Here is a 15,380-nt window from a genome sequence, read left to right as displayed (position 1 = left end):
CCCACCCTCGGTGCTAGGTATGGCAGAACCGTACAGATTGGATCCTGGGGAAAGCGAATGAATGAACAAACGAACGAACCGAATGGTCTGTCACCAATATCGCTAATGGGTAGTAACGGTTTTGTTGTCGGACACTCTTGCGAGTGGGGACCCCCTCCCCCCTAACTCAGACTCTGTTAAACGTTCCCGTACTTGGACGGGGAACTTGTGCGAGTGCTTTTGCGAAACGATATGCACACCCACCCGGCCCGCCAGGACTCATCATTGTAGTATCCTATCTTCCCGTGCCAGACGACACACGGGACGGGAAACAGACCGACCGACAAAGTAGTTTGGTGCAGCTGCTAGCTGAGAGAGAAAATCGATTCTCTATTATTACTTCCGGCTTGGTTCCGGGAATCCTTGGCTGGCATCCACCCGACATCCACACTGTCCGCTTTCTCGGTCTCGGTTACGGTCAATTCCTTTTCGCTTGCTGTTTGTTTCCGATTCCCGGTGAACACCGACAACCGCCACGACAGCCGGCCCGACGTCAGGTTGGCTCTGCTTCTGTTTTCTTTTTTCTCGATTTCTTTTCTCTTCGATCGCTTTCCACGCTTTGAACGGTGGTTGAAAGGAATCGAAATCTCGCTTTGCTTTTGCCGCTTTCTGCGAGCTGCAGCGCTCGGTGCAGTAATCCTATTTTTATTTACTCTGCAATCGATGCGATGGCACTGGGATCCCGCGACGATCGAAATGTGGTGAATGCTGGAGAAGGCTTCCTCGTTGCTCGCGGTCGCTTTGCATTATGCCCGCGACGTGCATTCGATTTTGTGAGACGAAATGGTGAATGCTGGTATCGTGTCCATTAGCACCACACTTTACCATAGTGTGTGTGTGTGTGTGTATGTATGTGATATAGCAGCAAAAGCAGTCAATCTCGGAATTGATTATGCTTTAAAATGGGGCGCTTCATTTTCACGATCATTCGGTGAAGCACCACCAGCTGCTCTGCTCTGAAGGATTTGTGCGTAGGATGGCAGTCAAGGAAAGTGTATCTTTTATTCAACAAGCCTCTGGCACCGGCACTGGAAATCGTCGTTTATGAATGATCATAATTTTCCAAGGGGCCACATACAGACAGCAGCACACACACACAGTGTTACTTACAAACGATGGAAATCATCCTACAAAACACCCAATTTACTTCAAATACTTTGCCACTCGACACGCAGGCCGCACTCACAACCCGAAAAACGGGATTCGAGTTCAGGTGGTACAACTTCCGGACAGCCCGGACCAGCTCTAGTCAAACGTCTACTGAAAACGGTTCCGTCGAACCGTTCGTTGGGAAAATCTCGCTCGCTGCACGACCACGCACGTCGATCGAAACGAGCAACGGCAAACTGACAGGCCGACTGCAGAGCACACACACACACACACACATACACTCTGGCCATGGCCGGTTTGGGCCGTGTGGGCCGGGAAATGTAATCATAGCCCAACGCGGCGCAGCGCGTGGAAAGGGAAGGAAGGACAGTATAATGTGATTTCCGGTACACTACAAGAGCTGCAGGGTGTGTCCTTTGCCATTCCATCAACCCAAGGTTTGATATGTTTTGAAGGTGTGATGGTTGATTGGATGCCTCGCTCCGGGCGGGGGCCTCTGGACCACGCAAACATTTTCCTGGCTCTAGGTTGTAGGTGTATTAAGAATTTCCTTAATAGTTTTCGACGTAGAAAGTTCGATAGAATTCAATGTCAGTTCAGGTGCTGTCGAATACTTGGATTGGCTGGATTCCATCATCGACGCCGCGTCCACGATATCGATATTGGCCAATGATCCCTCACTTCCAATTAAGACGTCAGGCGGTCCTCTCGCACCAGACACCCCAATCCGAACGGCGTTAACCGAGATAGGCGAAGACATTGATCCTAAATAAATAATTTATTTCTCTCTCTCTTTTTCTTTTCTCTCCCTCTCGCTGTATCCTACAGGAACCCCAAGGCCACTCAAGAACCATCGGCCTATCGCGCACAAACGCACCTTCAACGCGGAAACGCGTCTTGAAACGTGGAAAAGTGGCTACTGGAGATTCATCGATACCGCGCACGAACCGGGATCAACGTAGGCCACGTCCAGCCGACGCCACGACGCGATGCATGATGCGCGATGAAAAATCGATCAACCAAGGACGCACCGCAGCAGGCGTGGCGCGCGAGTGTAGTTCGTTCCCGTTGGTGTAAGTGAATCTGCTGATTAATTGATATCCGCGACGTGACCGCTGAACCAAGTGAATGTGTGTGTGTGTTCGTGTGTGTGTGTGTGTTTGTGTGCGAAGTTATCCTGCCTGCCACTGATTCTGCATACCATAGAAGGTGTTGGCCGACTAATTGGTTAAGCTAACAGGAAGCAGCAGTCCGGATGATCGGCGAGGATAACGAAAGGTCCATCAGCAGCAGCAGCAGCAGCAGCAGCAGCAGCGGCAGCAGCAGCGACCGCTAGTTATGTTGTCGTGGGTTGCGGGTACCCGGAAGAAGCCTTAAGCGGGCTGCTGTTGTTGTTATCCGTTCGAACACGAGCAGCACTTCGCGGTAATCGTGGTCACGTAGGAGGCTATGTGTAAGCGGTGTGAGCGGTGTTGAAGGACGTCGAAAACAACGTACAAAAAAAAACCGTAAAAACCACTTGCTGCGAGGTGGAAGTAGTGTAAACAAGCATCCTGGGGAACATCCTGTCCTTGGATGTTCAGTGCCGGTGAATCGGTGAGCGCAGGCCGCAGGTAAACCCCGCAGGGAGGCGGGGGGGGGGCGTGTGTTGCCCCCGACAGCGACAATGTTATGCCAGCGCCTACTGGTCGCGTGCTCCGTGCTCTGCTGCTGCCTGGTGGCGACCGGTTCGGCCTCCAGCTCCGAGTATCTGATCATCCGGCATGGCCGGTCGCGTGTACGGCACTCGAGCGAAAAGGACCACATCCGGTGGGGTCTGCAGGTGTTCGACAACTTCACCCTCCTGGACTACGATGTCGGTGGTAGCGGAAGTGGCAGTGGCAGTGGCAGTGGTGCCGGCGGTGCCGCTAGCGATGAACCGGTGCTAACGACAGCGAACGAAACGACGGTTGGAGCGCGTCGGAAGACTGGCGTCCTGCGGCCACCAGTGGCCAACAGTGGGGAGGATGAGGAGGACGGTGGGGCGGCGCGGCTCACGATTCAGTTTAATGAGTCCGAGGAGCTGGAGCGTATGATTGAGCTGAGTGATTTCGAGAACCTCCGCTACGGTATGGTTAATGCACTGCGAACGGCTGGTCCGGCGGTCAGTGACGGCGACACGACGCGCGGGCTGTCATCGCGAGTTGCCACCACCGCACCACCACCACCACCAACGGCGTCGAAACCGCGCGGTAAGCTCATCAAGAAGGAGATAATGGAAAACATACGCCGAACGGTTGACAAGGGTCTGGAGTACCTAAAGTCACACCGGAACCTGGACGAGGTGAAAATTGAGCTCGTTCCGTACCGCGACCGGCGCCAGCCCCGGCCCCGGCCCGTCGATAATGGTCGAGCCAATCGAGCGGATCGAGAGGGCCCTCGCCAATCGGTTCGACCGAGCACGGACCTCCTTGACAGGCGGCCATCATCATCCTCGTCGTCGTCGTCGACCGGAGTGGGAACGACGCCAGATGAAATCGACACCGGGACCAGCAGTAGTCGTGTGTTTGGCATGCAGCAGGAGCAGCAGCAGCAGCAGCAGCAACAGAGCCTACGGCCGAAAGCACGGATCGATCCGGTGGAGCAACACTTCTGGCCGGGACCGGTCGATTATCCGAATGATGATACCGGTGAGGAGTCTCCGCCGTCATCTCCATCATCATCATCATCGGTTGCTGACGTGGCACTCGAGCCATCGCGTCGTACCACGACGGACAAGCTGGCGAAGATGGAGGAGGAGGAGGAGCAGCTGGAAGAGGAAGAGCCCCCGCAGGACGATGATCCGGTACTGCAGCAGGACCAGGGCACTGCTAGTGCCGAGGAGGTCGAGCTGGAGCTGGAGCTGGACCTTGGACGGACGATGGATGAGGATCCGGATTCGGCCATCGGGGGTGCGGCGGATGCTGCGGACGCAGACGTAAACAACATCTTCCACATGGAGGAGGCGGATCTGCGCGAGCTGGACGAGACGAGCCGGAACAACAGGCGGAATTTGATGAAGGGCCGCGACGTGGTCACCCAGTTCCTGCAGATCGTCGAAAGCCAGCACCTGCTGGGGGCGAACTGTACCGCCGGGACGGCGCTCAACCTCGGCGAGGGTGTCGTCGACCGGTACGCCCAGGATCGGTTTCGCGTCGAGGCGGAAATAGCCGTCAATCGGGCCAACATGCTGACCAGGTGAGTGCGTTCGACGAGAGGCCTGGGTGTCCGGAGTTAATCAAGATGTCGTTTGCAAAACAAGAAACCGGTCACCGGTGGGCATTTCATTCTCTCCGGATCACGACATCTCGTTTGGTCATATTCTGCAGCTGAATGCGGAGGTGTGTGTGTGTGTGTGTGTGTACGTGGGCTTTTTTTAAATCCGAGAACCATGTATCAGACAGACCCAGACGCTGGACACCCTCAGGTGAAAACGCTATATTTGCCATTCCTCGAAAGGCTGAGAGTGTGTAAACATGTTGTTTTAGCATAACATACGCTGGAAGCTAGACATAACAATGATGCTGACGTGACTGAGACGTGGGACTCCGTTCCGACGAACTGAATGACTTTTGCAACTCCGACACGTGGTGTGTGTGTGTGTGTTTTGGAAGTCTGGCACCTCTTCTCAAAAAAAAAATCACCTCCAGGTCCAGCTTCTGGGAAGTATAATTAAGTTGCCGACGTCGGCGTATCTGCCGCTCGACTGTCTTTCGGGGGTCTTTCGAAGCCGTTAAATTTGATTGCCGTTCGTAATTGAAGTACGTCAGACTCGATCAGACTTTCGAATCTGAAGAACCCCAAAGAACCGGGACACCATCTGCTGCTTCTTCTGTTTTCGGGCCACCCGCCCCGACAAAGTAGTAAGCAACGATTCGAAAGAAGAAGTGCCATTCATCCGGTGGCCGGATGCCGGATCGGAAAGTGGTTGGTGCAGCGCTGGCAGCTGGCACACTCGATTGCCGAACCGTTCAAGTATGACCGAGCAAGCAACGAGTGGCAGCAGATCGAAGTGTGCTGCTGCTGCTGCTGCTGTGTGGTGATGTCGTACTCAGAGCGGCACCTGTAACATCGTCTCTATCGAGGACGGGCGGGCGCCAGCAGTCAAGTACCATTTAATCTTCTCCTGCTTTTGGTGTGTCTATCGGCGTGTGTGTGTGGTCTGTGGAATGAAAACGAAAGAAGCAAACTCCTCCTTGGCTCGCGGAGTCTTGGCCTGGCTGTACGCTTGAATTGGCACCGAAGTCGAAAGCGAACGAAAGTTCTGACGTTTCCATATGCCGTTCTTTCCACGGGGGAGGGGGTTGAAGAGTACATCTGCGAGGTTGCCCTACCCCGGCACCGGAATACGGCGTCTTTCTTGGAAGACGCTAATGGAGGCTGCCAGGACGAAATTGAAAGGCGAAATTCATTCAAACTGACTCAAGGTTGAGCTCAAGCTGACGTGTGCCTGGGCGTGTGTCGTACTCCAAGTTTTGGAAATTGAGGAAGAATCTCCTGCTCCGGTACGACATGGGGTGACACATTAGACACACACACACAAACATATGCCTTCACCATCATAATGAGCATTAGAGACCGGATGGGAAAAGGCGGTGGAAGGTAAGGTCTTGGGTAAATTGCTTGTTCCACCTGACGTTAATTGCCTGTGAGTGCCTTCAATTAATTAACCACGCCCCAACGGCCCGGGCAGTCGTCCGGAAGGGGGGAGCGCGGGATCCGATGATCGATCGACATATGTTGGATCGAACACAATGGAGAGCAGATTGAATTGAGGTAGCGCTCGATTGCAGACGTTCCTAATGGCTCGGATGGTGATGTGTTCCGGGCTGCCGGGCTATTTGTTTATGCTGATTGTGTAGCGGTTAAGCACAGTAGTCGGCAGTCGAAGGGAATCACAAAACGATACTCACACCACCTAGCACTGCTGAGTGAGCATTCCTTCTGCAAACGCCTCGTGCTCGCACTGTATACGATGCCAAGTTGCTTGAGGTTTGAGGGGCACTTTTGAAGGATTGCTTACGATACCATACGTCGTACGCCTGCCGTTCGTGGGTGTTGCAGAACTACTTCAAGCTTCTTGTCTGTATTTCCGAGGAGGTATTTGCAAGATAGACGCCTCTAACACTAGCAGCTCGGTTTGTTCGGTTAGTTTTAATTGCAAAACAGTGTAAATGCAGTTCAATCTCGTTTCCTGTGGTTACTACGAATCCTGACTGATGTTGGGCTGGGCTACTGAGATTATCGAGTAGAATGCAAATTTAGTACGAGTTAGTACACATGTTAGTACATGTAAATGTCAAACTGTTGTGTTCTGCGATGCTCTACGTAGTGTAATCGGATTTTAAACGACATCTTCTCCAAGCTGGTTGCCTAACTGCCCGCCATGGACGGACGTTTTCCCAATGATTCGTGGAAAGCTTTACCACAACTTTGCGGAATACGTAATGTAGAAAAAGCAAAACGACAGTTAGACAGTAACGTCAACAAAAGGGAAAGAATCTAAACAAAGAAGCGCCAGGGGGTGGCGTGCGATCCCCAAAACACTTATTCATCAAACACAAATCTCCCGCTCCTGGTTCGCCTTCCGAGAATTCCGAGCTGGCCGGAACGAACACAATGGCAAGAGCATCCATTTATTCTCCCTCTATCCATCCCCACCCCACTAGGGCCACACATACAGGCACACAAAAGCTAACTTATGCTCCGTTGACCACAGACCCTTGGTCCACCCTGGAAGCTGCTTCTCCGCTTTGTTAGCGTGTACAGTGCTAACGCTAAACCCCTCGCGATTATTATTAAATGCGGATAAAAATTGTACCAACGGTCCCGGGTCCCTTCGGAAGGTTCCTCGGAAGTAAGAACAATGCAAAGGGGAAGTGTCGTTACATCCGGGGAGCGCATCCTTTCTCGTAGCAACGTTCGCCTGCTGGGTCTGTGCAGCAGCAGAATTATTACAAGATATACCTGCCAGACAATGGGAGCCCCAGGAACCGTAACCCCTGCCTGCGCCTGCGGTTCCTTCTTCTTCGTTTCTGGCCACAAAAGGACATCTGAGGGGAATTCACGTGGGTTGCGGCGGGTCCGGTTTACCGAGAAGTTGTTTTCACAAGTTAGCAGTAGCACTACCAGCACCAGCAACAAAAGGCTAGACGGTCATGTGTGCGTGTGTGTGCGCGCGTGTGTGTTTGTGAGTGAGGGAGTGTCTAGCGCTGCTGTTTACAGTAAGTTTCGCTGCACTTCCGCCCATCCATCCCACGCCTATGCATGCCACGTTTGCATGCACAAAGACCAAGCATTTCGGACCCTCCGCTTTCGTTCTGTTTTTGTAGTTTGCATGTTGTAAACCCACACAGACACATGGTGGAGCCTGTATACTAGGCGCGTGCGCGTGTGTGTGTGTTTGTGGGCTTACACATAAAACTGGTAATTTATTGTTCGACGTGCACTGACCAACGAGCAGAACTCATGGGTTTTGAGCATTTATGCTGCAAAACAATTGCTGGAAAAAGGTCATTAAAACATAATGAGCATTCGAGATGGGCAGCAGTAGCAGCAGGAGCAGCAGCAGGGACTGGTGTACGATGACATGCGATACCACCACGTAGGTCTCAGTACAAGTAGCAACGATTGTTTGCCGTGTTATGCACTCTAATTTACAGTTGGTTTAAGCGCTCAGCAATCAGCAACATCAAACATCGCCCTGTGCGAGCAGGGAGTGGCCACAACAATAAGCTTCACCTTACCCGAAGCTGACTGACTGGTGAACAGAGGATATCTGTTTGTGCAGAGTAAATTAATACCTCCGCCCATTTTGCAAGTTCAGCTCAACCATCCGCAGCAGCAGCAGCAGCAGGAGCTTAAGTTCATACAAACAAACAAGACAAACACACAGCCACGCACGCACGCTGTGGCATATGCAATCAGAGCGAGTGCGATTGCTCTTCTTGCAGCAGCAGCAGCAGAGCACAGAGTGACTTACCTGACCCTTGCCTGGGCATGCCCTGAACTTCTGTCCTGCCGTTGACCTCAATCCAGCAGCGACTTGCAAATTAGCTTCGATCGAAGCAGCACCTCAAACAGTCCAAGCGAAGCTGTCATAAAAATAGATTCCTTTTAGTTAAATTGTGAAACTCTTCCATTCGATCCCTTCCGAAGCATCCTGCTGGGAGAATCGTTCCATCTTCTGCTCTCGTGGAATGTGGTTCGGGGAAATTATGTTCAAGAAATCCCATAAATTTGTGGTAAAATTCGTGGAAGGCACGCGCATTTCTCTAATCGGATTGCTTCGTGGGAGTGTGAGTTGCATTCGGTTCTTCGGGAACTTTCTTTCAATAAAGGTGACTCACGGTGACAGCAAGCATTAAGCTACAGCACATACACGTGTGTGTGTGTGTATGTGTGTGTGTATGTGTGTGTGTGTGTGTGTGTGTGCAAATTTGAAGATGAACGGGGTTGTTTGGAACCCCCGGAACGTGACATCGCATGATGTCATGGCAGCGACGCGAGACGCGAAACATTGTTTGTTCTGCATTGAAAGAGGAACAAAGAAGAGAAGCTTGGCGTCAAGATGTTGAAGACGCTTCAAGGCACCTCGAGAGGCCACCCTTAATGGTGGAGCTAATTTTCCTCCCACCACATCACTTTTCCTCGCTCTCTCTCTCTCTCTCTCTCTCTCTCTCCCCTATTTTTGGACATTCTGATGTCCGGGAGCGGGGAAGCGATTAAACGCCTCCGAGTGTTGCAAATTGATTCGCTAAGTATACGGTAATCAATCATCGAAGATGCCCATCGGTAAAGGTGCCACAGCCACAGCCACAGCTGCTGCTGCTGCTGCTGCTGCTGCTGCTCGAAGAAAGGGGGGGGGGGGGGGGGGTAACATGGGACCGTCCTCAGTCCGTCCCTTTTCACACCGACGTGACGTGAAATCCGTGGCTTTCAGGATAATGAATTGACGTCGGTCTGGTCGTGCTTAAGTAACGGACCCCAACGCTAGCCACAGCGTGTGGCTCATCATCATAGTGATGATGATGATGATGATGATGACGATGCCGGTAAAGATAGAACAGTTCTACCCTCCCGACCACCACCTCGCCGCGACCCGCGGGGACAACCAAGTCAATGCTTTACATCGTTACAGCCCCAAAAACCCCAAATTCATCACTTGACCAACTGGCACGGATGCCGGACCTCGGAGCTGTCTGGCTGACAGAAGACACACTGGCACACTGCCACTGGCACTATTACTCAACAAATTTCTTCTCATTTCGGCCAAACCGGAGGCCAAGAAGTCGAAGTCGTGGAAGAAAAGGAAAGAAGAGGTTGCGTGCGGCCACCGGTGAAATGTTAATAAATTTGTCTTGATTTAGCATCTTGGGGGTAAGGGAGGAGGGGTGGGTTCCGGGGTAGCCACCGGGACCGGTCAGGTCGGCTCGGGGACAAGTTTTCCCACTGGCGGGGTCCTATCTTTTGTGATTTATCTTTCGTCCACTTTTCCATTCCAACCAACAATGACGAACGATGACGAGTTTGAGGTTTCTTTGAGAGGATGACTTCACCCCCGAAAAGGGGGCGCGTTGGGAGAGGGAGGGGCTGCTGCTAATTAAGGGGATGCTCTTCGGATGTTCTGAAGATTTTCCCCGGGCCGCAGAAGTTTTCCATTCCAGTCGAGCATCGCCTTTTTTGGTGATGATTAATGAGAGATGCCCAAAGGGAGAAGGCGATCCTTTTTAGCGTCCGCTAAAAGCACAGACAAACAATATCGAGACGACCATTTTACAGTCGGAAACACACTTTTGATGAGCCCTTCCTTCTCCTCCTCCTCCTCCTCTTATTCCTCTGTTGAATTTGTTTCCAATAACGATACAACAGCAACCAACAACCGAGCAAGAAAGAAAGCAAGAAAGAAAGGTGTTCCAGCTTAAACAACTGTCAGAGCAACTTTATTAGCTTGGCAGCGGCACCACCAGACCCACCACGACGGTCCCGGTCCCTCTTGCAATGCCCTCCTTGTCAAGTCAACTCACAAAGCGAGGACGTCAAGTGCAGCGTAGAAAGTTCCCTCGGTTCCCCTTAGCGGCCAAATCAACTGGCCAAAAGTTAATTAGATTTCCCGTCTCAACCTCTTCTCACTCTTTCTCCTCCACTTCATTGCGTCTCTCTAACGTTTGTGTTGTTTCTTTGCAGAATTTTCAAATTCTCGTCCGCGGACGTGCAGGCCTCGGAGCACCTGTTGCATGCGTCCGTCCTATCGATGGTCGAGTTCGACGACGACATCTTCGCCGGCGGTAACTGCTTCGACTGGAACCAGCATCCGGCCAAGCGGGGCCTGTTCTGTCCGTTCGCCTACCGACTGCCACCCCCCGATCAGGGCGCATCGCTCGTCAAGGATCTCGCCCTGGAGTACCACTACCTGGGCAACACCTCCGAGTGGTTCTTTTTGGCGCGCAAAAACGCCGAGAAGGTCATCGCGCGGAACGAGCAGTACATTAAGTGTAAGTGCCTCTGTGTGTATGTGTGTGTGTGTGGTCGTCCTTGTCTTCACTAGACGAGAATGGTCGGAACCTAATATTGGACCGGATTCCCAGAAGCTTTTGAAGCAACGCAGAGCAACGCCATTGTCCGCCCCTTAACGCTCTTTTCGGGCATCATTTTGAGGAAGTTCTTGCCTTCCACTTCGGGCTGGTGTGGTATGCCAGGGTTTGCGCATTCAGGGTGTTTGGAGTGCTGCAGAAAAAGCCACTAATGGCGACGATAAACCCCTAAGCCATGCCGCTCGCCCGTTGCACCGGATTGCCACTCATTTTTGTTCCATCATCATTTTTGCGAAATTCAATTCCGAAACTTTCTTGGAATGCCGGGCCAAGCGTTCCACCATTGTCCTGGTGGGGCACACCGAGCTCCGACTGCTCCGGAGCGTGCAAATGGTTCATCCCTTGAGCAGCGCGTTGCACCTTTGCAGCTTGCCAGCGAACAGTAATTGCACTCCGAATAGCTGCCGGAGCACACCATGCCAGACATGCCATTCCATAGTGGCGCAGGAATGCAGCTGAGCAGCTCGAAGGCACTGTCAGGCTTCGCAGGAGAAAAAAAACGGGAGCAAGGATGCACTTCGACCAGCCAAGTGTCACGCGGGCGAGCTTGATGAAAGCCAACAAAACATACCACACCCTCTGGACACACTTCATTCTTCTATCTGGAGTTACTGGGTTCTGTTTCTTGCCTCTTTCGTTGCGCGATACACAATGCATACGCGCACCAGTAAAATGTTGTAACTTCCCGAAAGTACCATTTGTCAATTTGTCCGATTCAGACGCCTTCAGAGCACAGAAAATCAATTTCAAAAGCTTCGAGCGAGCGAGCGAACGAGCAAGCGGTGATGGAGTGCCGGAGCAAACAGATAATCCCGAACACGGGACGGACACATTCTCCAGCGCAGGAGAAGAAGGAATGTTTGCGCTCCTGTGCGCGAATCGTAATAAAAGCCAGTCAACGCTGTAAGCTTACAAACTCAAACATGAACGACGGAACGGTGGAACGGGGTTGTCATATCGCGAGCATTCCGGCCGAGCGCACAATTTCGACCTTCATGTCTCAATGCCGTGCTCGTCACGATCGGTGTCATCTTCGGCGTCGTCGCCGTCCGCGTCGGTCGTATAACGGTGTTGCTTTACGTTTATGCGCCCGGGACCATAAAATAAAGCATGGCGGATTGCTGGTTTTGACAAAGAACATGAAGACTGGCAGAACTCAATGTATTTTCCCTTCCAGCTGTCGCTGTCATGTGTTCCTTCGCTTCTTTCGGACATATTCGGACCGCGGCGGGCCCGCCTAGAGCTATTATGTCGCGCGCGCATTCCATTCCCCCAACCTCCTCGCAACTGCAACTTCGATATCCAGCCCTTTTTTGTGTGGAGCCCCCGACCGCGACGCGTGTACTTCCATTCACTTCTGAAAGGAGGAGAAGCGAAAAAGACAAAACAGAAGGACCACCACTTCACATCCGAGACCATCCCGGACCGGGACTGGCGTTGACAGCGCCGTGTTATCGGCGAACCGGTCTTCACTGCATACACATACACACACACACACACACACACATACCGGAGTGGCATGAATTGCTTGTTCGCTCAAGACAACCATAAAGGGAATTCTTTTTCTTTTTAAGAAAAGAAGGAAAAACTCCGAAGAAGATGTTCCTTCAAAATGGCGAGTTTTATCCCTTTGAATCGCAATAGAAGTCATTCCAAAAAAACAAAAACAAAAAACAACAATCCGTTAAACAATCCCATCGCTGGTCGAAGCTAATTAACCAACGTTTTGTCCCCGACAACGGGTTCAGCGAAGTGATTAATCACTCGCTGGAGATGGTGTCCTGTGCGAGGGGGCACGCTGATTTGGAGCTGATTCCCGTTGGCCATCCATTTTCCGGTTCGGCATGTCGCTTAATTATTTTCTTGCTCCATCCCGGACCTTTACGGGATTGAAAAGAATGGAAATCATTTGGTAGGGCGGGGGGAAGCCAGTAAACATGTTTTTAATCCGCTTAAAGCGCTTTCACACGACCATGACTAGGGAGTTTGTGTCTGTCCAGCATTTCTCGAACCTGGAACGAACGTCTTTGTCATGCAAAGCGCTCGAAGCAGCAGTGGTCGAGTGGTCTTTTATCAGTTCGTGGCGAGTGGCCCCTCCCTGGAAAGATCCTTGTCTCCTTGGGAGATATATTTTTTTCTACATTGTTGCCCCGCCCTAATCGACGGGCGTGTGGCACGGATTCCACTCCACTCCACGAGAGGGAGAGAGAGAAGAGAGGACCTTCGTCGTCGATCAAATCGGTACAAAACCGCAAGTCAGCGGAAATTGATTATTCCCTTCATGGGAAGGGGGTTCATTTCCTGCGTGTTTCAGAAGCCGCTTAAGTGGTCAAAGTAGGTCCTTGGTGTGCAGAAGAAAAAGAGGATAGGGTGAGAGAGAGAGACAGTAAAAACGCCCCCAAACTCCGGGACCACAAAAGTACCACTAAGCCCCCTATTAACTCATTATACCTCATGCTTCTCCTTCACTTCAACCTCCAAAATTCTCTCGCCTAAGATGGTGATAAGGATGATGACGATGATGATGACGGTGATGACGAGGAGGAGGAGGAGGATGGGATGCTGTAAACCGAGATGAGGAAGAAGTGGATGGCTTTTCTTGAAGGAGTTTATTGGGGTGGGAACGGAAAAAAGGGCTTACGGTTGGCCGGAACCGGAATTCCACTTCGGGGCCACCAAAGCGGTCGTTCCCGGTAGGACTCCGGACTCGCAATTGGATTCGAGTGGTTACTGGTGGCCTCTCCCGGGCGATCTCATCAAAGTTTTCGTCCTCAAGTTATCGAACCCGTTTCGGCTTTCCTGGAACTCGTTAATGGGTGACGTTCCGTTTTTCGTGAGGACCTCAACCCAATGGTTGGCCAATGAATATTTAAATGCAACTCCCCTTTTTCATCAATCACTTCCGGGTACTCGGGTACTATTAACTAGTTTGACCACTTGTGTGAGTTGTGAGGATAGTTTCGGTGTTTGTGTGGCTCCTGTCATTGCTCCTGTCGTTGTCCTTTCATCAAGGGCACTCCATCAAGATAGGAATTAAACGGGAATCGGTCTAAGGATGGAGTAGAAAAAAACACTTCCACTTCTATTCCACCAGAAAGTTGCTGTTATCTGCGAGACATTAGCTATGCAAAGTGGTGGTGGTGGTCTCCGTCTCCGTCCAGCACCCCGTGCGACCGAGAACCAATTATTTTAATAATGCAGCCCGCATTACCAGCAGCTGCTGCAGCTGCAGCTCGGCACTCGGCAAAGCACTCGGCAAAAGCAATTAAATGTTTCCCCAAGATCATTTTCATAATATTAATGACTTCGGGGTTGGTGTAAAAATCAAAAATGCAAACCAAACGGATGCGGTTTCGGACCTCCGTTTCATTGCACATTCGAAGTCACATTTTAAAGAAATGCAAACACACACACACACACACATTCTCACAAAAAAAAACCCGGGGGATTCGGCTTCCAACTGCATCCGATGGAGGAGCATGCCTGGTGGTCCATCGCGGCGCGCATGAATAATTCCGAAAGGACCGCTCTCCCTCCAACTCCTCCTCCTCCTCCTCCTGTTCCCGGCAGTGTAGCAGCTGTTGCAGGCTGTTAAGCGTCGAACACGTGCCGGACAAATTATACCGAGAATCCGTGCGGGAAACTTCCGCGGAAATACGGCGCATAGCTGTGCATTGCAGCAGCAACAGCAGCAGGAGGAGGTGAGCTCCCCGGGGGAGGGGGGCTTTAACCGGTCAGCTTTTTATCTGTTCGCCTGCAGTCCCTGCCACACGCGGGCGCATAAATTACTCCCGAGCGATCGGATTTTACCGCATTGTAAGTGTTTGTGTGTCTGTAGAGTCCTCTCCCTAAAATATTCAATTGCCCAACTCCTCGGAGTGCGGGGCCCGCTACCTTTCTTGTATTCGAATTATGACTTCCGCCTTTGGCTTCGGAGGATTTTATTTCCCTCCCTTTTTTCTGCCTTTACCGTGAAGAAAAGGTCCCGGCCCCCGGGAGGTCGTATGGCCAGGAGTCTGACTCGTGTGTAAATGGACGTTCTGGTAAATTGCTCGATCGTAATGTTACTGCCGCTCTCGCTAAACGGTGTTTATCGCTTTTCCTTCCCAGTTTGCCGCATTGCTGGAGTGCGTCACACACACACACACACACACACACACAGAGCGGAAATGGGAACCGCTGCCAGCTGCTTTCGGAAGTAAAGTTTTGCGCGCTTTTTGAATGTTTTGTTTTTTTTTTTGGGGGGGGGGGAATTTTCCGCGGACGACTTTCGTAGCCGCGTGCCGCGTGGAAAACTCTGCTCGCGGAAAGACGCGGAATTATGTTTGATTTCCTCGAATCAACTGTGCCCATCGCCGCGATGTCGCTCTAGCTTACGACAGCTCATCTAGCTAATTCCATTTCCGTACCAGCCCGTTGCGGTTCTCCGTCGTGTGCCCGGGCTGTCGCGTGCGACGTTAATGACGCTCGGATGTTTTTGGCACCGGGAACACACCGGCACGTTGCGCCCAACCTGCCTCGGGGACACCGTCGACCACACCGACAGAGAGAGAGGGAGAGCGAAAGAGAACGAGAGTGACAGCACTCGGTTCCGATGTTCCGTTGCTGTTTCAGGGAACC

At 51.8% G+C, this 15,380-nt stretch overlaps 1 protein-coding gene across 1 annotated transcript in view; it reads left to right on the top strand.

Moving 5' to 3' along the window:
- The first annotated feature begins 2,581 nt into the window (after positions 1 to 2,581).
- Positions 2,582 to 15,380, top strand: part of LOC125955704 (uncharacterized) — a 38,759-nt gene continuing 25,960 nt past the window's right edge. Inside the window, exons 1-3 of the mRNA XM_049686847.1 lie at positions 2,582 to 3,041; positions 3,105 to 4,365; positions 10,354 to 10,661. Of these exons, the coding sequence (XP_049542804.1) occupies positions 2,816 to 3,041; positions 3,105 to 4,365; positions 10,354 to 10,661 (1,795 nt within the window). The 5' untranslated portion in view covers positions 2,582 to 2,815. The remainder of the gene's footprint in view (positions 3,042 to 3,104; positions 4,366 to 10,353; positions 10,662 to 15,380) is intronic.

This window comes from Anopheles darlingi, chromosome 3, assembly GCF_943734745.1.
Source record: "Anopheles darlingi chromosome 3, idAnoDarlMG_H_01, whole genome shotgun sequence".
Taxonomy (NCBI): Eukaryota; Metazoa; Arthropoda; class Insecta; order Diptera; family Culicidae; genus Anopheles; species Anopheles darlingi.
Note: the sequence above shows the minus strand (reverse complement) of the source record. Positions and strands in the feature narration are given on the sequence as shown.